General features: G+C 47.6%; 1 protein-coding gene across 1 annotated transcript in view; it reads right to left on the bottom strand.

The window, feature by feature from the left end:
- The window catches only part of LOC126355974 (uncharacterized), a 626,068-nt gene that overhangs the window by 242,168 nt on the left and 358,402 nt on the right, over positions 1 to 25,498 (bottom strand). Inside the window, exon 14 of the mRNA XM_050006583.1 lies at positions 2,432 to 2,629. Coding sequence (XP_049862540.1) covers positions 2,432 to 2,629 — 198 coding nt within the window. The remainder of the gene's footprint in view (positions 1 to 2,431; positions 2,630 to 25,498) is intronic.

The raw sequence follows: 25,498 nt of genomic DNA, 5'->3' as shown, positions 1-25,498 counted from the left end.
TCTTTTAAATTTTACTTGGCTGTCTATGAGACATTTTACATCACTGGTAAGCTACCAAAATATTTTGTTACGACATTGTGCATCACTTTTTCTGATAAAGACAACCTTAACGTGGAGTAATGAATGTTATTTTTCCTTCTGGCACTGTAATTATGTAAACCAATGTCCCTTTTGAAGTGCAGAGGATTATTTAGAACAAAACTTCAAGGGGGAATAAATACATAGTGAAACTGTAGTCATATTGCTCACTTCCTCTGACAAATATGTACAATATGATCGTGGGTAACTACCACATATTATTTTTATAGGCCGTTTTTGACCAATGAAGACGTTTTTGTCAAAGACGTTATTCAATGAAAATATGCTAAATTTGTCGATTTATGGATCTGTCTCTCCCCAAGATTTTCACGGATCCTAAGTGCAAGCGTGGCTGAACAAAGTAGTTAACGGATTTAAAAAAGTACTTTTTCTAGTTTAAATTCTCATCAAAATGGACACCCTGGTTATTGTTACGTCACTATGTGTTACACTTACCACTAGTGCAGTACTCTTGTTTAGCAATGAGTAAGAGAAAACTATTGTCAGCCATGTAATGCAGACATACTATGACGGCTCTCGCACATCACTGACAACATATTACAATTTTTTGATAAAACATCTGAATTGTACTTGTGTTTTAGGTTGCCCTCAAAGTGGGGTCTCTTTATAATAGATTTCTCGGTCTGCTACCTCCACCAACAACCATTTGAGAATGTCCTCCATACTATACAAACCCTGAACTCAGCACCGCCAGATTATCACATCTCTTTCTTACCTAAGAACCAACTTGACAGTAAAATGTTAGGTTCTGACGAATATTTAGAAAGTTGCGTGTTAAACTGCACCATTTTTAGCCGCAGTTTATGATTTTCTGTATTCGCGAAGTAGTCTTTGCTCTATTGAATAAGAACGTCCAGTTATCAGCATCGAATACTCGTGACAACTCTTTGCCTTCTCTTTTTGTGGAGTCGCTGTAGCGTGTTTATCATCTTTAGTGAGATGCTCTGTGTCACAGCCAATCAGCGATTTGAGTGGTCATCTGGGCCATTTGAACGAATGTATTTGGAAGCTGGATGTATTCAGGGATCGTATCAGTTCGGTGACGACGACTGGAGTCCTGGTGATTATGGTACGAGCTATTCATTTATGTTGCATTCGTTTTCCTTAGACAACTTTTAAATCATTGCATCCCTATGATGCTAATATTAGCACAATTATGTTCCGACGATCCTGCGTGCAGAGGTTGCAGTGAAATGATATGTGGTTTGGTATGCACTCGCGTAGCTCCTCAAAGGTTCACACACCGTTTGTTCTTTGTAATCTTGAATCTGATTATGAGAACGAGGTGTATTTTTTAAATTCGATGCTTTATGCACACAATGGAGTCTTTTTTTCCTGCACATTAAACAGCTTATTACTTTACTGGATGACGTGTAATTCTAAGTTTTACTAATCTTCGATTCACGTCACACGTACCGAGAAAACCAGGCAATTTATACAAGTTGTATGACCACTTTTAGTTCAATATAGTATCTTAGTTAAGTGTTATTGCTACTATTATTGCTTTCCTTGTGCCATTTATCGGATCTTGATCGCATGATAGATATATGGTTGTAGTGACGTCCTCTGGTCGACACCCGCTGCCAAGGCCCTCCTTTTGTCTTTTCAGTTGTTGATCAGTATATGAAAAAAGAAACAGTTCAGTCATATACAGCTGTTCACTGTATTTAGCGACAGATATTCCGCTATGTGCAAGAGTAACTGAAAGGTACACAAAGACAAGTCAGGACTTAATGTCCGGAATGCTGACTGCTGTGTCGGATTTTGCAATGTGTATATTCACATAATGGGGCATCTTGTGTAGTACGTGGTAGTGATACTACACCATGGCTGTGGATGATTAACATTCATAAAAAAGAGCATAGCTTCATAGAAAAGGGCTTTGCCTATTTCCTATTGATAGTAGATCAGTTCTTGAAATACAGCTCACAATATCAACGAAGAACTTCTAGAGTCGCGATATATCCCGGTAAAATACTTTTCGCGTATCACAATCAGCTATAGCTTTCAGTATTGCCGCCATGAATGAATTTATTGGTGATTCTTCCACAGCGTACTTCGTGTCGAAATAGTTCACGGGTGAACTGCCGGATAACAGTATCCAACAGGTACACTGTTTCGGAGAGTGAACATGCTGCCGTCGTCAGGTGCACTAATGAACTGAATCAACGCTGCTGATGTCAGCGTGGTCGTTTGCCGAAATAGAGTGCTAGTTGGACAGTGAAATTTGTTTTTCACTCCTAAATTATTCCTACATGAATTTATTTACTGAAATATTGTCATAATTGTCTGTAGAGAGCACTGAATAAACAGAAATTTGTTTGGTACTCACTTCTGGTTGACACTGTTTGGCCGCTAGCACAATGGCCGTGAGTCCAGCGGCGTCTTTCTCTTCAGCGTTGGCCCCCTCCTCCAAAAGGACTTTGGCACATTCTACATGGCCCTTGGCGACAGCGATATGTAGGGCCGGCGCGCCCTCTGCATCCCTCGCTGACATGTTGCAGCCACCTTTGCACAGTTCTAGCAACACCTGTTACGTAAGACACGATGCTCAAGTTTCGGCAATGACAGCATCCAGAAGCTTGCTAGTATAATACCACAGTGCAATGCAGCGTAGCGATATTTCCCGAGAATTAATTTTATAGAGAAAAAATGACAAAACAAAGAAATTATTCGAAGGGTTCGGATGTCAGTAAATTTGATGTGTATGTGAAGCTAGCTCGCGTCCCACCGGTTTCTGGGGCGTCTCCAGACACGTCTTCGGCCTATATTCTAATTGGCTAGAGTAATATTGCCTACAGAGCCCTGATAACCGGCGAGGTCGCTTCCGACAGCGATGGAATATCAACATCATCGTCATCCGTCATACACCCCGACAATCGTAAGTGATGGACACCGTTGATTGTCATCCACGACACCACTACAGCAGAGCGGTACGTCGGCGACAGTCGATGTCCCATTGCTCAAATGGTTCAAATGGCTCTGAGCACTATGGGACTTAACTGCTAAGGTTATCAGTCCCCTAGAACTTAGAACTACTTAAAGATAACTAACCTAAGGACATCACGCACATCCATGCCCGAAGCAGGATTCGAGCCTGCGATAGTAGCGGTCGCGTGGTTCCAGACTGTAGCGCCTAGAATGGCTCGGCCACCCCAGCCGGCTGTCCCATTGAGTTGCCATTCATGGCAACCATACTGGGTTTACTTTTCACCAATCCAGAGAGACTCTATTGCTTGACTTTATACTTGCCAAACTTTAATTTAGCCAGAAACGTCACCGGACCATCCCCATTTGAGAACGTTTCGGGCATTATGGGCAACGCCCACTTTGACGATCTAACGCGCCAGTGTGACAGATTTTCGCATGATGTCCATCACGAGGAAATCCACCAACTCTAGCAGTCATGGCAAAGCCGATTAACTGCTGGCATACGAGCCAGAGCTGGATCGAAGGGTTACGTAGTTGAACAATTTGTGAATGTCTTTCTGTTTAAAAAATCATCCAGCATTTCTGAAATGCTGAGGCTGTTTGCTAATCGTGAAACTGCTGCGGCGGTTACTGGTTTCCTGGAAGGCATTTCATATCAACTGTGCCAAGCCTCGCAGTGAGAGTGGAATTGGTGTTGGCCTAGATGTTTTTACAAATTGAGGTTCCTGTGTGAGAAGCACGGCGTGGGCCTGTTGGTTGCTTCGTCTTTCTGGCAGCCACCGCAAGCGGATTTTCGGGCGGAATGTCTACAGTTTGTGGTAAGCATAGTGTGAACAAGTTCTCGTAGGATGTGCTCCCAGCCTGACTCATAGCCTGTGTTATTTGTGCGTGCCGATCGCTTGTATGTTACTGATTCTGGGTGTCCTGTAAGATTTCACAGCAAAACTGCGTTTTTGTGGTATTCTGCGCTTCTGGCTCAGCCTCTGCATAGAAAGGGGAAAGATTTGTGCCTCAACTGAAAGGGGGAGGGGTTCGTTTGGACATCTTTTGGATATCTTTAATGATCTAATTTAAACATATAAAAAGGTTGTTCTTTCAGAATAAGCGCCGGTTTCTTTGTGACACTGCAGTTCAAACAGGGGTGGCGTAATATTGAGTACTTGTTATTCTTCAAATGAAGTGTATTTGATGTCATGCTGTTTTCTGGGGCACACAGCTGTGTTAATGAACTCATTTTGAAGCCTTCTGTCACGTGAATGACTGCTCCCAACTTCAGGGTATATTTTTGAGTAGTATTGTAAGATTTTTTGGATATTTGTCAGTGGGGTGTATTTATTCAATTTTGTTTTTTCTTTCTTTTGAATTACGGTGCATTGTTTAGTTTATCTGGTTATTGGCTTAACTCGCACTTCACACACTAAATCAGTTGATATTGAAATTGTTTTTGTATTCCTGTTAAATGTCAGACAAATTCAAATGTAACATCTTTTATGTTATTTGAAATAAATGTATTGGATTGACCTTAATGACTTACGTGCAAACGAAGTAAGGGACCCAGTCGTTCAATAGTGCTTAACAGTGGCGTATGGTTCGGGTTGTGAGCCCCGTGCTCGTACCAATTCTGGTACCAGAACGTGGTTGCTCTGTGGTTACTGCTATTGCACATGGTTCATGTTTTAATTAATGGACATTGTCTTTAAATTGTAAATTTGTTGGTCTGCTGCGTACTGTTCATGTGCGTATTTTACAGAATTGTCATGCCGACACGTGCGGTCACGGGGATTGGGTGCCTGAAGGACCAATTGCAATACGAGTTACGGATTTGAGGGCAGCTTGACGACGGTGGCGTGAATGAGCTGTCTTCGCGGCTGCGAGACGCGGTGGCGCTCCCGGTCCAGGTATCCGAGGAGCGCGTTTGTCAGGTGGGTGACGCCTTATTGTCGTGTGCCAACTCCCTGGATCAGATTCACTCAAACTTAGATTTCATAACGGGTAGTTCTCACTTCCGCTCGCAAGTATACCTGTGCAGGTACAAATCACTCACTTCATTCAACTTAGTGATCTTGTTCTTGTGGCTGTCGGAACAGGTTTCAAGGGTAAGGCAAACTAGTTACAGGAGAGGGTTATGAAATTGTAAGTTCAGTGGAGTGCTTTGGAATGGTAAAGCGCTGAGGGGTACGATGAACAGGGAGGAAACGCTTTGTTGAATTTGCTAATGGAGTCCTCTGGCACCGGATCCCGAGATCAGACTAGTAGGGATAATTATTTTGCTAAACTTCCAAACCACTTGGTGTCCATGTTTCAGGGAGTGGAATCCTTGTCGATTGAATCCATGGAGCATTTAGTTCAGTTTTTGTGGTTTTTAGTTGAGTTGGAGAGGGTTGCTTATGTGTTAAATGCGATGGCACGGATGGTGTCAGTTGCTCTATCCTTTGTCAAGTGGATCCTTGACTCAGTTAGTAGCATCCGTTCTTGAGAGTGAAGTTAGCTTGAGTGGGTTGCGAATAAAGATCGTGCAATAAAGGTTAACCGCTTGGGGCAAAAGCCACCTAGTGAATAAATAGGTATTCAGAGTTCAGAGGAAGCAGGAGTCCCTGAGTGACTACATAACCGATGTACAAACAGCGTTGCTGGCCTTTCACACTCGCCTCCCGGAGCATGAAGTCGTTTCAAGTATAGTGCGTGGGTTGAAACCGGAAGATCCGAGTCGTGTATTGTTCGATGAAAGGCCGACTTCTTACGCAGACTTGGAACGGCTAGCTCATGAAATTGAGGGGGTTCCGCGAGCAGATGACATGCTGGAGTGCGAAGGAATTTCCGGTAGCAGTGGGTGTAAGGAAAAGGTAAGGAATTACCAGCCTGCAAGTAGTGTTCCCGCTCAAGTCGTGTGCTGCCGTTGTAACCAACCGGGACATTTGGCACGTGAGTGCAAGGCCAAGGGGGAACAATGTCGAACATCTGAAGCCAGCTGGCACGCAGGCGAGGTCGCCGCAGTCCGATGCCTAGGACCTGCCATAGGGTCCGGGCTGTGTCGAACGCTAGATTACCATTCGCTTGCGTAAGTTTGAACAATGAGACGGTGTGTGCTCTGATTCTGGTAGTAATATCTCTCTTCTTGACTATCGGTGGTATCAGAGATATGTCCATTTGTAAGTTCCCGATGCTGCAGAGTGTTTCGGTAATCTGTCGGGGTGTGAATAGCCAGCGTTTTGGTTGGCGAAATGAAGGTGGGGTGTAAAGTTTGCGATTTTTCTTGGCCTGTTAAGGTATGTGTAGTGGGGAATTTGGGAATGGATATCCTATTGGATTGTAACTTTTTAGAGCTTTCTGGGGCTGTATTTGATTACGTGGGAGGCATGATCTATTTTCGATTTTCTCCAGTTACCAAATTTGAGTTTTGTAACCATTATACGAGGAATTTCGGGTGTGTAGTGCTAGTAGTAATGAATCTGGTTGTAACTTGAGTCATCTTACCGAGCAGCAAGCCTCGAAGTTGTTGGAAGTCTTGGAGAAATTTCTTCATGCGTTAACGGACGAGCTGGGTGTCACCAATATAATTCAGAAATGTGCTGTGTCACCGATAATCTACCGGTGAGGCAAGCACCATATAAGAAGTCGCCTCCTACGATGAAGGTGTTGAGGCAGGTAGTTGACGACAAGCTTGAAAATGGGCATTCGGCCGTCTACTTCGCCTTGCGCTTCCTCAATATTCCTGGTAATGGAGGTGGCTACAGGCCGGTGGTTGACTATCAGGCCTTAAATAAAAAGGTCTTGGAATCAGTCCCACTTCCTGATTTTCACATCTGCTTTACATGGGTTTCGGGAGCACGTTACTTCACTGTATTGGACCTCAATCAAGCCTACCACCAGATTTCGCTTGCCGAGGAGTCTAAGCCCATTACTGAATTCATGACAGACTGGAATTTACACGAATTTAACCGTGTGCCCTTTCGTTTAGCGACTGGAGCCACGGTTCTCTCCAGGCTTCTCGACTCTGTTTTGGGGGCCATAGTTTCAGTTTGTTTTTAATTACTCGGATGACTTGGTCGTCTATAGCAAGACCTTTGAAGAGCATTTAGGACCTATTGGTAAATTGCTAGCTAGTTTGGAACAAGCAGGGTTAACTGTTAAACCTTGTAAGGTCGAGTTTGCCTGTCAGGAAATCTCCTTTCTGGGCCATGTGGTGTCCTGCAGTGGCATCGAGGTTGATCACTCGAGGACCCATGCCATCCGTGATTTTCGATCACCTAATAGTAAAAAGGAGGTGGCCAGGTTAGTGGGTATGGTACATTGTTTTAGGAAATTTATTTCCCGTTTTGCGGAACTGGCGGCTCTGTTGAACTTTCTGATAAAGAAAGGGGGTGCTCTTTAATTGGACTGAAAGCCAACAAGGCGCCTTCGATGCTCTTAAAACTGCTTTGAGTAATGCCCTGATTCTGGCCGTTCCGAATTTTGATTTGCCCTTCATTCTTCAAACGGATGCTTTGGGCTTTGGTGTTGCGGCCGTGTTGCTTCAGGTACTGGACGGAGAGCGCCAACCGATCAGTTATGCTTCACGTGCCTTACTGTCACTGAGATGAAGTATTCCACCTTTGAGATGGAGGAGTTAGTGCTGCTCTTCGCCACCGAACGATTCAAGTTCTATCTTGAGCATCAAGAGTTTCTTTTAGAGTCCGATAATCACGCTCTCACTTGGGTTTTGACGCGACCGCGGAAAACGAGTCGTATTGCCCATTGGGTTGTGCGTTTAAGTTCGTAGTTCGGCATGTCATGGGGACCGAAAATGAGCTAGCTGACAGCATGAGCTTCATGTTTGAGGAATCTGATAAAGAGGCTAGCGAGGATCAACTATGTTTCCAACTAGGCACGCGAGAAGCAGTTCTGGTAGCTGTTGTATTATGGGAAGTGCCGGAGTTGTTTAAGAACCTGGAAGAGGAGCAGCATCAGGACACAGCGTTGGCCAGGATCAGGGAGCAGCTGGAAGCCGGAGGTACTATCTCGGGTTATGAGCTTAGGAGAGGATTTTTTTTTTTTTTTGTACTCGCTATGATCAGAGATTTAAGATTTGCTTGCCCAAATCTTTGATCCCAGGTGTATTGAGGTATTACCACTGTTCGGTTCTTGGAGGACGTCTGGGGGTCTTTAAAAGTATCAGTAAGATAAGAGAATCCTTGACGTGGCCAACCCTATATCGGGATTATAGGAAAATGGTGAGAGCCTGCAGGGAATGCATTATGGCTAAACTCATTTCTAACGCACGTCAGGGGTCGCTTCATTCTTCACGTGCTGAGCGTCCAATGGAGCGCCCCTTTATTGATTATGTGGGCCAACTGCCGTGTACCCACGCTGGGTACTAATATGTTTTGGTGGTGGTTAATGCTTTCACTCGATTTGTCTGGATGTTTCGAGCACCGGAGCCACAGCCAAGAATACTATTGCTCATCTCGAGAGGATTTTCTCCTTGTTTGGTCCGCCCAAGGTTTTGGTTAGCGATAAAGCGCCTGGCTTTGTTTCAAAAGAGTTTCAAAGGTTTTGTTTTCATCAAGCCGTGACTCATTGTCTCGATGACACCCTACTATCTGCAGCCTTCGTTCGCTGAGCGTTTTAACCGAAACCTTATACCAGCCTTGATAATTTATCACATAAGGAGCTGGACCAAATGGTAGAGATCCCTCCCGTGGCTCAATTTTGCCTTCAATACCGCCCGCCATGAGACACATCAAATGACCCCGGCTGCTTTACTGTTGGCCTATTCTGTAAATTCTCCGCTTGGTAACTTTTGGTCGATCTCAGACCTGTTGCCAGAGAAGATATCAGCAGAAATTATCCACGAGGATTGGCAGAAAGCAAGGGCCAATATAGATCTGGCCCACAAGAGGGAGGCGGCACAATACAGCAAGGGGCGTCGTCCTGCTAACATCAGTGAGGGCGACCTAGTTTTTGTTATGCCAGGATTGGGGAAAGAACATAAAGCGTCATCTAAATTTGAGCCTCGCTTTGAGGGCCCCTATCAAGTTCTTCAGGTCCTCACCCTGGTAACCTCCCCCCTGCAGGTCCGGGGTAAGAATATACCCCAGGTATTCCTGTCTGTCATAAGAGGTGACTCAAAGGATCTTCCATCATTTCGGCCTTCAATTTGATGGTCCCCATTAGGATTGACCTCCAATTTTCAAAATTCTACCAAAGTACAAGCCTTTGGGGAAAGGAAACCTTATGTGATGTATCATCTGTCCTCAGTGCACTAAGACCTTGGCACTCATCATCGCAACAGCGTCGTAACTGCATCCACTGTTCCTCAATTTGGGCCTAAACACCTAATGGGTTGCACAAGTTACGCCCATAGTGCGTCCTCATCTGCACCAATGATCATGTTGGACTTTCCAGGGCACCCGAAATCCAGCACCATAGCTAGCCCATTGTGGTGGGGTCGTCATGTAGCCTCTCGGTTGTAGCTCCTGACAACACAGGGTTCGTACTTCCCATACCTGAGCTGCACCCCCCCCCCCCCCCCCATGTAAGCCAAGGAGTAGATGCATGTCTACCTGGGGCATCAAGACTCCTGGCAACAGTCATCCTGCCACGTGGCCCTTGCTGAGGCTGGGTGGCACCCGTGGGGAGAGTACCTGTCAGAGTGGGTGGTATTGGGTCGCTCTGTGGCTACGTCTTCTAAGAGGAAAGGTTCTGTCTCTGGTTCTGGTACTTCTGCCTTTCCCGCCTTGGCCACTCCCTGGGAGGAAGAACAGGCCCGCCTGTTTGGGGCGAAATGCTTCCCCTGCTATTTAGTCTGTTCTCGGACTGACGGGGGACGTTCGCCACTTCAAAGCCCATGTTCTTTGTACAGCATGTCGAGGATATCTTTGGAGAAATCGATGCTCTTTGTAAAATGCGTTCAGGGTCCTTTCTCATAAAGACCAACTCCGCTACACAGTCGGCGGCGTTCCATGCGTGCAACAAACTAGGGGACATCCCAGTGTCCATTGTCCCACATCCGGCGCTGAATAGGACGCAGGGGATTAATTTTAATCGGGACCTCTTGCTGCAATCTGATGAGAGCTCAGGGACAACCTGGAGTGGCGTGGCATGCATTTCGTCCGCCGAGTCCAGCGGGGCCCCAAAGATCGTCGCGTCGACACTGAGGCCTTTATCCTCGCCTTCGAGTGGGATTTCATCCCAGAGAAGATAAAGGTGATATGATACCAGTGCGACCTTACATCTCGCCTCCTACGTGATGCTTTCGATGTTTGCGCTTCGGGCACATGTCGTCACAGTGTGAAGCTGAGTCCCTTTGTGGCGATTGTGGGCGTCTTCTACGTGAGGGACATACATGCACCCCACCACCTCGGTGCGTCAATTGTCTTGGCCTCCACTCGCCTAGATCTTTCGACTGCCCTGCATATCAGAAGGAGAAAAAGATACAAGAATTGAAAACTTTGGACCGTCTTTCTGAGGCCAGGAAGAAATTTGACTGCCACCATCCCATGATGTTGAAAACAGCATTTGCTTTGGTTGTGCCCACTTCTTCCACAGTATTCTCACCCCTATCCTGTCCCCCTCCACCTCCACACCCCATCTGGGGTCTATGCTTCTGCCTTTCAAATCCCTCCATTCAAAGTCCTTCTCCCTCACGGACCCTGCCCCCACTGCCCCAGGGGTCACCCTCACTCATCCTGCTCCTCCTCTGCCGCCTGAGAAGCAATTCACTGCTCAGGTGTCTATCGGATAAACGTTAAGGATCCCGGCTTCTGAGGTCCAGCATTCAAAAAAGGACCCCGAGCATGAGGACTTCCTTTGGGTCCAGCCCCCACAGCCCACCATCCCTGTGACGCATTGGTCTTCCAAGAAGGCCTCAACGAAGAAGTCTTTATCCCCCTCTCCACCCCGGCGCGTTTCATCTGATGCTCCATCCTACAGTCGCTGCTCCCGGCCGTCTTCAGTTTCGCCGGGAAGCTCTGCTGCCACGCGCTCAGCTGGCCTGTCGTCGGCGGATGATGCTGCCCCTCCTGCGCAACTCAGGAATGTGGCTGCAGCTGGCGATGACTCGATGGAACAGGATCTGCCTCTCGATGGTTGTAGCGATGTTACCCCGAAACCTGGCATTCTGTGGCCGTCAAGGTGACCAGCTCTTCACCTGTTTTGTTCCCCCCTTTCTCTGATTTGCGATGGCTCTGTTACATTGGAACATAAGTGGTATTCGATCTAATTGGGAGGAATTACAACTGCTCCTCCACCTACACTGTCCACTCGTCATTGGTCTCCAGGAAACGAAGCTATGCCCAACTGACCATATTGCCTTTACCCACTACACCTCCGAGCGGTCTGAACTAACCACTGTGGACGGTAGTCCACCTCATGGTGGGGTCATGATGCTAGTTCGGGACTGTCTATTAACATCTCATCCCATTGACCACCCCACTCCAAGCAATAGCTGTCCGTATTACTCTTTCTGCCCTTTACTTTTTCTGTTTGCAGTGTCTACACTCCATCGTCCTCCACAGTTAGTCGGGCTGACATGATGCACCTGATTGCTCAGCTTCCACCACCGTCTTCATTGTTTGGCGACTTCAGTGGCCATCATGCCCTTTGGGGTTCTCCTGCATCCTGTCAGAGAGGCTCCCTCTTGGAGGATGTTTTCAACCATCTCAATCTTGTCTGCCTCAATACTGGCGCCCTGACTTTCCTCTCAGATTCTACTCATACCGACTTCCACTTGGACCTCTCGCTCTGTTCTACCACTCTTACCCATCGGTTCGAGTGGTATGTCCTCTCTGACACCTATTTCCCCTGTGTCGTTCGTCTCCTGCACCTCACCCCGTCCCCATTTCCCTCGAGCTGGAACATACCGAAAGATGACTGCGGACTTTACTCCTCCCTGGTGACCTTTCCAGACCAAGATTATCTCAGCTGTGACAGTCAGGTCGAATACCTCACGGCTGTTATCATCAATGTGGCGCCCCCTGTGGGTTTGGGGTTAGAATAGGCCCGTAGTATTCCTGCCTGTCGTAAGAGGCGACTAAAAGGAGTCTCAGACTTTTCGGCCTTCTATGATGGTCCCCTGTTGGGTTTGACCTCCATCTCTCAAAATTTTCCGAAGAGCAAGCCGATTGGGGAAGGGCGCCTTACTTGGTGCATTGTGTCCATTTTGCTATCATGGACCACATGTTACCTAACATCCAGCACGGTACCCAGTCCGTTGTGGTGGGGCCGCCATGTACCCTGTTGGTTGTAAGCCCACTGACAACATAGGGATCGCTCTGCTGATGCCTGCGCCGTTAACTCCCCACGTATGCCAAGGAGTAGATGCCTATCCTCCTGGGGTATCGGGACTCCCGGCAACGGCCATCCTGCCACGTGGCTCTTGCCGTGGCTGGGTGGTGCCCGTGGGCAGGGCCCTTGGTCGGAGTAGGTGGCATCAGGGCGGATGACACGCAATGAAGCGTGGTACATCGTCTCTCGCTGGTGGGCAGCCGGCAGCAGTCTCTAAGCGTTCTCGGACTCAGTTTAATGCTCAGAAGTACGATCCGAAAACTTTCCCCTCCCTGGACACACCGTGGGAGGAACGTAAGTCTCAGGATGGCTGTAGCAGTTATTCGCCCCGCTTCTTAGTTTGTACGAGGGTTGATGGGGAGTCTTTTCTCTCCACAAATCCTCAGTTCTTCGTCGAGCATTTACAGGACAAGTTTGGGGAGGTGGAGGGCTTGTCAAAAATGCGCTCTGGGTCAGTCCTGATACAAACGGCATCCTCTGCCCAGTCACGACGGTTACTCGCTTGTGACAAGTTGGGGGATGTTGCCGTTACAATCACACCCCATAAGAGTTTAAATATGGTCCAGGGAGTTATTTACCATAGGGATCTTCTTTTGCAGTCTGATGAAGAGCTGCACGCCAATTAAGAGCGCCGAGGTGTACATTTCGTCCGGCGCGTTCATCGGGGTCTGAAGGAAAATCAGATTGCTTCCGGTGCCTTCATCTTGGCCTTCGAAGGGGATACATTACCGGAAAAAGGCAAGGTGATGGTCTATTGATGTGACGTTAAGCCCTATATCCCTCCCCCCGATGCGGTGCTTTAAGTGCTGGAAGTTCGGTCATATGTCTTCTCGCTGCACTTCCAGCCTCACATGTCGAGATTGCGGACGCCCATCACATCCCAATACTCCATGTGCCCCGCCTCCAATCTGTGTCAACTGCGGGGAGCACCATTCACCTTGCTCGCCAGACTGCCGAATTTTCCAGAAAGAACGTAAAATCATGGAATACAAGACCCTGGACCGACTAACCTATATTGAGACCAAGAGGAAATATGACCGACTCCATCCTGTGAGAATGACATCTTCCTACGCTGCTGCTACAACACCTGTGCTAGCCCCGTCTGTTTCTCCAATTTTGGCCGGATCGACAAGTAGTAAAACTCCTCATGCCCCCTCGCCAGTGGGGGGTCTACCCACCGGGTTGCTCCTGCGCCACCTACCTCAGGAGCAAACCAATCCCACCCATCGGGGACGTCCGTCCCCACTTCTAAGCTGGAGAAGTGTCCAACTTCTACGGCTTCTCACACTCGCAAGGGGTCCCTTGGGTCCCTCCCTTCCCAGGTTTCCGCCAGCGAGAAGCCTGACGACCGACAATGGCGTAAGTGCCCGCAATCAGCTGGTCGTAGGGCTTCACGATCCTCCTCCTTCCTGGAGACTGAATCTGTGAAGCCCTCCCAGCTGGTGCGACCCAAGGAACGGCGTGAGAAACCCAAGAAGAGCTCTCAGTCCAAGGAACTCGCGGTGGCAGCCATCCCACCGCAATCTTCCAGCTCTGCGCCTGAGGATTCGGTGGAGATTCTGCCGACCGCTGAGGACCTCGATCTCGCCGGTCCATCAGACGCCATGGAAAGCACTATCACAGGTGCTAAATCGGAGGCAGCAGGTGACCCAGCGGCGTAATCTCCCTTCCCAGTCACGTCAAGCCTTTCTCAGCCATGGACAACACTATCCTCCAATGGAACTGCAGCGGTATCTTCCAACATCTAGCTGAGCTCTGCCAACTTATCAGCCTTCACCCTTTCCTCTGCATTGCTCTGCAGGAAACTTGGTTTCCGGCAAAGCGAACCCCCGCCCTCCGTGGCTATCGGGGTTATTATAAGAACCGGGCAGCTTATGAAAGGGTGTCTGGTAGCGTCTGCATCTATGTCCTGAACTCTCTTCACAGCGAGTCTGTACCTCTCCACACACCATTAGAAGCTGTCGCTGTTCGGGGGTGGACGCCACAGGCTGTTACCGTCTGCAGTCTTTACCTTCCACCGGATGGTGATGTCTCGCAGCATGTCCTGGCTGCTCTAATAGCTCAATTGCCTCCACCTTTCCTGTTACTTGGCGACTTTAACGCCCATAACCATCTGTGGGGTGGGTCGGTGGCAACAGGTCGAGGCGCCATCGTTGAGCATTTATTGGCGCAGCTCGATCTCTCGATTTTAAATGATGGTGCCTTCACACACTTCGGTGTGGCGCATGACACATACTCCGCCATTGACCTTTCCATTTGTAGCCCTAGCCTCTTACCGTCTGTCCAATGGAGAGTGCATGACGACCTGTGTGGTAGTGACCACTTTCCGATCTTTCTGTCACTGCCACAGCGTCAGTCTTCTGGGCGCCCTAGCAGATGGGCTATGAATCAGGCTGACTGGGACTTGTTCTCCTCCACTGCAGCTATTGAGCCTCTCTCTAACGATGACATTGATGCAGTGGTTCAATCGGTCACCACCGGCATCGTTACTGCCGCCAAATCTGCCATTCCACGTTCTTCTGGGTCCCTTCGGCAGTGGACTGTGCCTTGGTGGTCGCCTGAGATCGCTGAAGCGATTAAAGCTCGCCGGCGGGCGCTCCAGCGTCACAAGAGACATCCCTCAATCGACGACCTTATCGCCTTCAAACGGCTATGTGTGCGAGCCCGCTGCATTATCCGCCAACGGAAGCAGGAGTGCTGGGAGCGGTATGTGTCTACCATTTTCTGCCATGTCACTTCATCACAGGTCTGGGCCGAGATTCGCCGCTTCTATGGCTATCGGACCCCTGTCAGCGTCCCTGGGCTCTCACTGAATGAAGCAGTTTGTACTGATTCCGACGTCATTGCAAACCGCTTGACAGAACACTTTGCTATGAATTCCACTTCTGCCAACTACCCATTAAAGAGTGGATAGAACGTCGGAGTCTTTCTTTTCGCACTCACCATCCTGAATTGTACAATGTTCCATTCAGTGAGTGGGAATTCCGCAGTGCCCTCGCCGCTTGTCCTGATACCGCTTCTGACCCGATAGCATCCTCTCTCAGATGCTGAAACACCTTTCAGTGGACTGCCAGCGACGCCTCCTCGATCTTTACAACCGCATTTGGGTCGAGGGTGAGTTTCCGTCGCAATGGCGGGAAAGTCTTGTTGTCCCCATTGTGAAACCATGGAAAAACCCTTTGGAGGTGGACAGCTACCGTCCCATTAGCCTCACCAACGTTCTTTGCAAGTTGCTTCAACGGATGGTGAGCCAGCGCTTGAATTGGGTACTGGAGTCTCGAGGCCTTCTGGCTCCGTCTCAGGGTGGGTTCCGTAAAGGCCGCTTCGCCGCCGACAATCTGGTGAGCCTGGAGTCGGCCATCCGTACTGCCTTTGCCCGCCGTCAGCATCTGGTTGCTGTCTTTTTCGACATGCGGAAGGCGTATGATACGACATGGCGTCATCACATCCTTTCTACGTTTCATGGATGGGGTCTTCGGGGCCCTCTGCCGATCTATATCCACAATTTTCTGTCGTATTGTACCTTCCGCGTGCACATCGCGGCCTCATATAGTTCCTCCCAAGTCCAGGAGAACGGTGTGCCGCAGGGTTCTTTTCTCAGTGTGTGTCTTTTTTTAATAGCTATTAACGGGCTCGCTGCGGCCGTGGGAAATACTGTCTCCGCTTCCCTGTATGCTGACGACTTCTGCCTTTACTACAGCTCTATTGGCATTGCAGCTGCTGAACGTCAGCTACAGCGCGCAATCCGCAAGGCGCAGTCTTGTGCTGTAGCGCATGGTTTTCAGTTTTCCGCAGCCAAGACCTGCGTTATGAATTTCTGCCGGCGACGCGCTGTTCACCCGGACCGGCGGCTTTATCTTGACGGCGAGCTTCTTAAAGCGGTGGAGTCACATAGGTTTTTGGGGATGGTTTTTGATGCCCGGTTGACTTGGCTGCCTCATATTCGGCAGCTTAAACAGGCGTGTTGGCGGCATCTAAATGCTATGCGATGCGTGAGCCACATCAGGTGGGGCGCCGACCGATCTACTCTCTTACAGCTTTTCCAGGCGTTAATCCAGTCACTTCAAATGCGATGCGTGAGCCACATCAGGTGGGGCGCCGACCGATCTACTCTACTACGGGTATACCAGGCGTTGATCCAGTCCCGTCTGGACTATGGGAGTTTGGCTTACGGTTCAGCATCCCCATCTGCGTTGAGGCTGCTGGACCCAATCCTCCACAGCGGGATACGCCTTGCCACTGGTGCCTTCCAGAACAGCCCTGTGGACAGCATACTTGTGGAGGCAGGTGTCCCTCCACTGCGGTTACGACGCCAACAATTACTGACTGCTTATTCTGCCCATGTTTTTAGCTCGCCCGGGCATCCAAATTATCGTGTCCTCTTCCCGCAGTCAGTCGTCCGTCTGCCAGAACTTCGGCCCTGGTCGGGTTGTCCGATCGCCGTACGCATCAAACAGCTTCTCTACGGGCTTGGGTGTTTCCCTGTACCACCTCCTTTCCGGGCCCCTCTGCATACACCCCCATGGCGTGTGCCTCGCCCTTGCCTTCGGCTCGACTTGGCACATGGCCTGAAGGACTCAGTTCCTCTGGAGGCCTTCCGACGCCGCTTTTATTCCAGCCTGGCCACGTATAAGGGCTCTGGCGTTGTCTACACCGACGGTTCGATGGTTGCTGGTCTAGTAGATTATGCACTAACTCTAGGGGACCATTCTGAACAACGTTCGTTGCCGGCTGGCTGCAGTGTTTACACTGCTGAGCTGGTCGCCATCTTTCGTGCCCTGGAGTATATCCGCTCCTGCTCATGTGAGTCCTTCGTTATCTGCAGCGATTCCCTGAGCGGTTTACGAGCTCTCGGCCAGTGTTTCCCTCGTTCTCGTCTGGTGATGGCTATCCAGGAGTCCCTGCATACTCTCGCCCGTAGCGGCAGGTGTGTGGTCTTTGTTTGGACCCCAGGCCATGTTGGTATACCCGGCAATGAAACTGTTGACCACCTGGCGAAAGAGGCCACCAGTGCGCCATCTCTTGAGATTGGCCTCCTGGCGGCTGATTTGCTGGCAGTCTTACGCCGCAAAGTTCTCTCGTTTTGGGATGCTGAATGGCGCGGTCTGACTACCCCTAATAAACTCCGTGCCGTCGAGGACACGACGACTGTGTGGCGGTCATCCATGCGAGCCAACCACATGGAATCAGTCGTCCTTTGTCGGCTCCACATTGGCGACATCCGACTCACGCACAGTTATTTACTGTGTCGTCAGGATCCCCCTCTTTGTCGTTGTGTGGCGTTCTTGACGGTGGTCCATATTCTGTCGGAATGCGCCCTTTTAACCGTGCTCAGGCAGACTTTTGCAATGCCTGACACGCTCTCTGCTCTTTTATCAGATGACTCTGCCATGGTGGACTTGGTTTTGTGTTTTATTCGGGCAGGGGGTTGTTATCCTTTAATCTGAGGTTTTTAGTGTTGATTCTGGCTTTTATCCTCTGATTTTCAACTGAGTTTTTAAAGTGTTCTTGGTGGTTGGCTTTTCCTCTTTTTCTCTACGGTCGGCCAACCACCGTCACACTGTGTGTTTTAATTTGTTTGTCTGGTCTCTGTCAGACTATTTCATGTCCTGTTTCGTCTGCTGTCTTTGCTGTTGTTCGTTTTTTGTTCTCTTCAGGTGGTTTTAGTTTTTATGGAACAAGGGACCGATGACCATAGTAGTCTGGTCCCTTTAATCCCACAAACCAACCAACCATCAATGTGGCCAAACGTTCTATTCCTCGTGCTATCTCTTCTTCCTGTCACATTTCAGTCCTCTTGTGGAATGAGGCTTGCAGAGACGCTATCCATGCTCGACGACGTGCTTTATGCACCTTTCGCCGAGCAGATGAGTCTCCCATAATCCAGCATTGATTGGACTATGGACTGATATAAGCGAATCAGAACAGTGTGATCCACTCCCCCAGATGAATCACTAAGAACACGGAGGACATTAATGGAACGTGTACAACGGGCAGCCAATAAAGAGACATGCAGAGACCAACAAAGTTTCCTGTCCAGTGTGAACCCTAAAGACATCGTTGTCTCCACAAATGGAAGAACAAAGGGACTGAGATGTAAGGATGGTGGAAGGAATGCTTTATATCGCCAAAAGCTGATGCAAACCGTCCTCTCTTCAGAGACCCGGAAGCCATTAGCCACACTCCATGAGTAGAGGCTGTCAAGACAACGCTGAAGGCGGCGCTCCAGGAGGCATGTTATCTGGCCACTGCAGTAGATCACGAAGTCATCGACGAAAAGAGAGCCTGAGACGTTAGGTGGAATGCAATCCGTAATTGGATTGATTGTTATGGCAAAAAGGGCTAGGCTCAAAACTAAGCCCTGAGGCACTCTGTTCTCCTGGAGGAAGACGTCAGCCAATATAGACCACACATGTACCCTAAACATTCGATCTCTTAAAAATGTATCAATAAAAAGGGGCACGCAACCACATAGGCCCCACCTGTGCATAGTGCGGAGGATACTTCCTCTCCAACAGGTGTAATAAGCCTTCTCCAAATCAAAGAACACAGCTACCATTTGGCACTTTCGCAAAAAGTTGTTCATGATGAACGTCGAAAATGTCGCAAGGTGGTAAACAGCGGAGCGGCGTCGACGAAAGCCGCATTGAACATTGGTAAGTAGCCATAGAGATTCAAGAATGCAAACCAACTGAGCTTTAACCATGAGCTCCATCACCTTACAGACACAACTTACAAGAGAAATGGGGTGTTAACTAGAAGGAAGGTGTCTGCCCTTACCGGGTTTTGGTATGGGATGAACGACGGCCTCATGCCAACACATGAGGACCTGACCTTCGGTCCCGACGCAACTATAGGTACGAAGAAGAAAGCACTTGCCGGCCAGAGAAAGGTGTGTCGGCATCTGAACGACAATGGCATCTGGCGCTGGAGGAGAGGACCAAGACAGTGCAAGTGCATGTTATTTCCCCCACGGTAAAGGGGGCATTATAATCTTCCAGATTCAGTGAGTGGAAGGAAGGTCGCCAAGCCTCTTCTGCATCTTTTCAGGGAAGGAAGCTGGTATTGGGCGCAGCTGGGAACCTCCGAAAAAAGCGGCCGAAGTCGTTGGAGACATCCACAGAGTCTACAAGTAGCTCATTATCAGAAGTCAGGCCAGGTACTGAGAAGTGTGCCTTACTGCCCGACAGCCAGCGCAGGCCACCCAGACGATAGAAGAGGGAGTAAAACTGTTAAAAGAGCTTGTAAAAGAGGCCCAAAAAGCTTTTGCTGTCTTTGATGACTCGACGACATTGCGCTCAGTCATTTGTAATAAATCAGCGTAGGATTCCCGTCTTAAGTCCATCCATCATCGGGGGTTACGTCTTGCGACCAGAGCATTCAATACTAGTCTTGTCGATAGTCTTTATGCTGAAGCTAACGAATTACCATTGACCTACCGGCGCAACGTAATGCCTTGTCGGTATGCCTGCCAGCTGTTGTCAATGCCCAACCCCCCCCCCCCCATCTTTTCTGTCCTCCTTCGACGATTCTCTCGACCATCAGTATGGGTTGTGTGTGTCTGCCCTGCTGCCCCCTGGAGTCCACTTTTGTCGCCTACTTCGACAATTGGATTTTGCCCTCCCTAACGCCTTCAGAGAGGGTTAGAGCACGACACCACCTTGGCTCCAGGCTCCGGTTCACATTCATCTTGACCTCAGCTCGCTCCCGAAGGAGGGTATTCTGGGTGCAGTGTATTGCTCATGGTTTATCAAACTTTGTGCGCGACTTACCAGTAACACCTTTATTGACCCTGATGGCTCCAAAACTGACGATGGTGTTGGCTGTGCCTTTGTCCTTGTGGTGTCACCTTTAAATACCAGCTCCTCGACCAGTGTTCCAGCTTTATGGCACAGCTTTTTGTTCTCAATCAGGCCGTTCAGTATGTCCACCGCCACCGTAATTCTCCGTATGTACTCTGCTCTGATTCACTCAGTTTGTTCAGAGCCTTGTAGCTCCAAATCTGGTCAATCCCTTGCTGCAACAGATCCAGCAATACCTTGATTCTTTTGTTGATGATGGGTCTTCTGTTAGCTTTATGTGCGTTCCAGGCCATGTATGAGTGCCTGAGAATGAGGCTGCTGATGCTGTGGACAAGGCTGCAATCCTCCTGCCTCCGCCAGCTTCCCTTTGTGTCCTATTGTCTGACATTAGTAGGGTTGTTTGTAAGAGGTTTGTCATTATGGTGGGCAACTTGGTAGAAACTTCAAGAAAATAAGCTCTGGACCATTAAACCATTCACAACAGCTTGGACAACTTCCTCCCGATCCTCTTGGCGAGAGGTCATTTTGGCCAGGTTGCGGATTTGGCATTGCTGGTTTAGCCACCGCTACCTGCTATTCGGTGACCCTGTCCCGCAGTCTCCTTGTGGTAATGCATTGACTGTGCGCCATGTTTTATTGTCCTGTCCCGGTTTTAATCAATCTCGTGTTGTCCTGTCTCTGCCATCTACCCTACAGGAAATTTTAGCGGATGGCGCTCAAGCAGCTGGACGTGTTCTTCGTTTTATTACTTTGAGAGACTTGTCCAAACACATCTAACTCTTATAATTATTTTACCTGCGTCTTTGTAAGAACTTTCTGGTGTCGCCCCCCCCCCCCTTGAGTTGTACCACATTATATGTGTACTTATATTGGTGACTGGGCGCTAATTACCTTCGCAGTTGAGCACCCTAAAAACCCACAAAAAAACTGGTGACCTACCGTGTACGCCATCAACAATCTGGCCAGGAAAAAAGAGTGCACATATCACAAATCAAGCTTAGCAGTGTTGGGTAGTAGCCCAAGTTTCTGCTTGTGTAACCACATCCAAGGGATTTACGTAGAGGGGAGGGGGGCAGCTTAACAAGATCGCTGGTCGATCAGCAGCGATCGGCTTGTTATCTTTGGCGCGTCCCCGGGCATGAGCATCTTTGCGTTTTCGGCTGGGGCGCGTGGGACGGCGAGAGGCAGTCGGTTTGGGGGAGCCGGTGAGACTGGCGGAGTTGGCTTGGGCGTAGGCACGTGTGTGATGTCTGTTACGCTGCGGCTGTTTGCTAATCGTGAAACTGCTGCGGCGGTTACTGGTTTCCTGGCAAGCATTTCATATTAACTGTGCCAAGCCTCGCAGTGAGAGGGGAGTTGGTGTTGGCCTAGATGTTTTTACAAATTGAGGTGCCTGAGTGAGAAGCATTCGGGCGGAATGACTACAGTTTGTGGTGAGCATAGTGTGAACATGTTCTCGTAGGATGTGCTCCCAGCCTGACTCATAGCCTGTGTTATTTGTGCGTGCCGATCGCTTGTCTGTTACTGATTCTTGGTGTACTGTAAGATTTCACAGCAAAACTGCGTTTTTGTGGCATTCTGCGCTTCTGGCTCAGCCTCTGCATAGAAAGGGGAAAGATTTGTGCCTCAACTGAGAGGGGGTGGGGGTTCGGTTGGACATCTTTTGGATTTCTTTAATGATCTAATTTAAACGTATAAAAAAGTTGTTCTTTCAGAATAAGCGCCGGTTTCTTTGGGACACTGCAGTTCAAACAGGGGTGGTGTAATATTAATAAGTATTTGTTATTCGTCAAATGAAGTGTATTTAATGTCTTGCTGTTTTATGGGGCACGCAGCTGTGTTAATGAACTCATTTTGAAGCCTTCTGTCACGTGAATGACTCCTCCCCACTTCAGTGTATACTTTTGAGTAGTATTGTAAGGTTTTTTTGGATATTTGTCAGTGATGTGTATTTATTCAATTTTGTTTTTTCTTTCTTTTGAATTACGGTGAATTTAGTTTATCTGGTTATTGGCTTAACTCGCGCTTCACACACTAAATCAGCTGATATTGAATTTTTTTTAAATTTCTGTTTAATATCAGACAAATTCATACGTAACTTAATTTATTTGAAATGAATGTGTTGGATTGACCGTAATGAATTATGTGCAATCGAAGTAAGGGACTCAGTCCTCATTAGTGGTTTACCAGTGGCGTGTGGCTCGGGTTGTGAGCCCTGCGCTCGTACCACTGATGTCTTTGTGAATGATAAAAGAATGATAGCTCTAATAATCACTCCCTTACGAGCGTGCCATCCACAGTTGTATTAGTTCCAGTTCAATTATCCATCAATGCTTATGTCATGCAATAGAAACTGGGTAACATTTCATTAAGATTTGTAAGTTTCTTCAGTCAGGTAACACCATCACAGCTAAAGCATGACGTTTCTTTTTGGTGGAGGAGGGGGGGGGGAGGGAGGCGCTAGATATCAGAATGAGACCAGTGAGTTAAACAGGATCGGACAATAACTAAAGATGAACGGTTTTGAGAAGTTAGATGATCAGGAAAGTGATATTTTACAAAGAACTGAACCTGAAATGAAAAAGATCATACGTTTCAGTATGCAGTAGAGGCCGCTTCAACTACAAATAACGTTACACACACACACACACTTTCGAGTACCAAAGCAAGGACACAGCATGGCAAGAACACCTACTATTATTGATGCGACAACTCATAAGGATGCGAAGATCGTTAAGCAAGTTAATTTCCTATTCTCAGACAGTGCGATGGCTACAGCAATGCCGGCCTGCAGTACCGCGGCCAGTACAGACGCATTGACACTAAAATGTCGAACTCTAATGCAACACCTCAACTGCCACCGAGGACTGTGCCCAGTAAGGCGAAGGATTTGGTCTACGACAGGTCGGGCAGGGTGTGGAGGCCAAGGCGCAGGGTCCAGTTTTCGTCCACAGCGCTGGGTGAGTTCGTTCGTTTGTTCGGTAGGTGAGGCCGATAGGAGTTTTCCACCTTTCGAGCCGGCATCCTGAAACTTTCTCAAACGATTTTAAGGAAACTCTTAGGTACAAAATTTCATTTTTTGCTTTATTAATTTTTTTATATGTTAGGTTAATGGTGATGTGAAAATCATATCGTTAATGGTTCTAGTTATTGTGATATTCACGTGAAAGTAAGACGGTGCGAGATTAGGAAAAGTGTGCAGTGAAAAACAGAAATCGCTGTGATTTTGCGTCTGGTGCATATTACGTAATATGTTGTTGCGTATGAAATTTAACTAATACATTGAATTTCTCTTTACACTGTCATCAATTCCGAGATAACTGATCTGATGTAGCACACTCATTTCAGCTCGCGCCTCGACAGCAATAAAATCAGAGTGAAATATGCACAACATTCCTCATATTTCGTAAACGGTTTCAGATATTTAAATGAGATTTTGGCGAATGATATCACACAAAGAGGAGAGTGTTATACTATATCGTTATTACATAAATCTTCATTATCTACCGTGTTAGTCCAATAACTGCAGACTTTTTCGGTGAAAGAATGTAATTATTAATGGCCAGCGACAGGTGATGAAACGAGAAATGGTATAGGTTTTGGAACGACATATGTGAAGACATTACATTGTTTTTTGTAACGCGTATGCGCTTTTTCTTAAGCTGCTGACTTCCTCCGTTCCTCAATTAATAATCTTAATAAACCACTGTTCCAAAATTCTCTCGCAATTGTCTTCACAGCATGTTAATAAGGTGATAAAGTCTAAACTCCGCAGTGTTTTGGCAAAATAAGCATGTCAGCCAGAAAGAAGTTAGGTGTTAGTTAAAATTCGTTACTCGTTACGTTTCTCGGAAATTTACAAATGATTAATAAGCCAGGTGGAAATAAATCACTCTATTTTCGGCGTAATTCTTTTTAGATACTAACGAAAGCGGTGACATTAGATCTTTTCAAATGGTCACAATGCAAGTGTGGGCATAGAGGGGCCCCGCTTAATATTTACAAAAAATTTGAACGTAGGCTGCAGTTCATAAATGCACTTACCCTCCAGACCTCGGCGTTTCCCTTCCTGCGCTCTGAGCGATCACCCCTACCCCTCCTCCTCATCGCACAACCACTGCTGCTCTCCCCCACGCTTCCGAATCTACTGTGCATCTAGCAGCTATGGCATTTTTCGCGCACTATAAATGTTTGGCGGTGGAGATTGAAGTGTATAAACGGAGCGTACTTAAAGTTTCTACAGTCTCGGAACCAGGGTATAAAGTCGGCAGTGTAGTAGACAACTACAGACATAAGAACTCATCGTTCAGTCACAGTACCCGATGAGACGTAGATTTCTGGCGTACACCCAAGGAAACTAGGGAAATTATTGAATCAAGAAATAGGTGAATATAGTGGTCATAATGCCAACATGAAATTGATATAGATGGTAATAAATAGATTTGAAACAAGAACAGCAACAGCAGCTAATATTATAATATTTCTACATGAGTAGGAGGAGACAAAACCTGAAGCCTACATTCCAAATCATTTAGTTCATAGACAGGACGTCATATGTTAGGTATTTCCGATGGAAGACAGAGGCGCTAGAAGATCAGTAAAACAGCATTCATGGTAATGTTAGTTCTGAAGTTACATTGCAGACGTTTAATCTAAATCTTGATGTGCGGCAGCTTCCTCATTGCACCTATCTGCATAAGACACGATGAGACGTGCCTCTGTATGCGTTATTGGATAAAATCTGCTAAAGTCGTTCCAGGACAGGCATACAAGCTAACAATTCACACAGCTCTATTTTCACAGTGCCTAACTATTTTAGACGTGATTTTATGCTGAGGTGCCACACGACAATCTTGATTTTGATGTTATTCCGTTAAGGAACATAGCGTTGTTTTTCATTTGTTTTGGTGTCATATCTCGTCTAATTATCCATTTACAGATGGTTCTAAACTCTGCTGACTTCATCGGAAGTATTTCAGACTTCTCTCCACCTTCCGAAAGCAGCCGCATAAAAAAACTAAAACTTCGACTTAGTTCTTTAGCAGTTGTTAGACATGCTATATCGTCAACACGATGTGATCGACATTATTCTGGAGGTCTTTCGCGGCTATACGTTCATCAGCAGCGGGATGAGCTACTCACAGGACGGCGATTTCGCCAGAAGCTTCGTTCTCTGATGACCAGTCCCTGTACGTGACATGTTCTATCTCACTAACTTAACAACAGAAAGTCCTCAATTTTCTTATTCCTTCACTCCGAGGCTATATCCCTGTACACAAAGTAAACTTATGTAATTAACTAAGTCAAAAAATCTAAATGAACATCCGTTGTCAAAAAATCTAAATGAGCATCCATCGTTACTGTTAAAACCCGAATTCTTATACTTTATATACTGCTGAAAA

The sequence above is a fragment of the Schistocerca gregaria genome, chromosome 3, assembly GCF_023897955.1.
Source record: "Schistocerca gregaria isolate iqSchGreg1 chromosome 3, iqSchGreg1.2, whole genome shotgun sequence".
NCBI lineage: Eukaryota > Metazoa > Arthropoda > Insecta > Orthoptera > Acrididae > Schistocerca > Schistocerca gregaria.
This window is presented reverse-complemented; position numbering and strand designations above follow the sequence as displayed.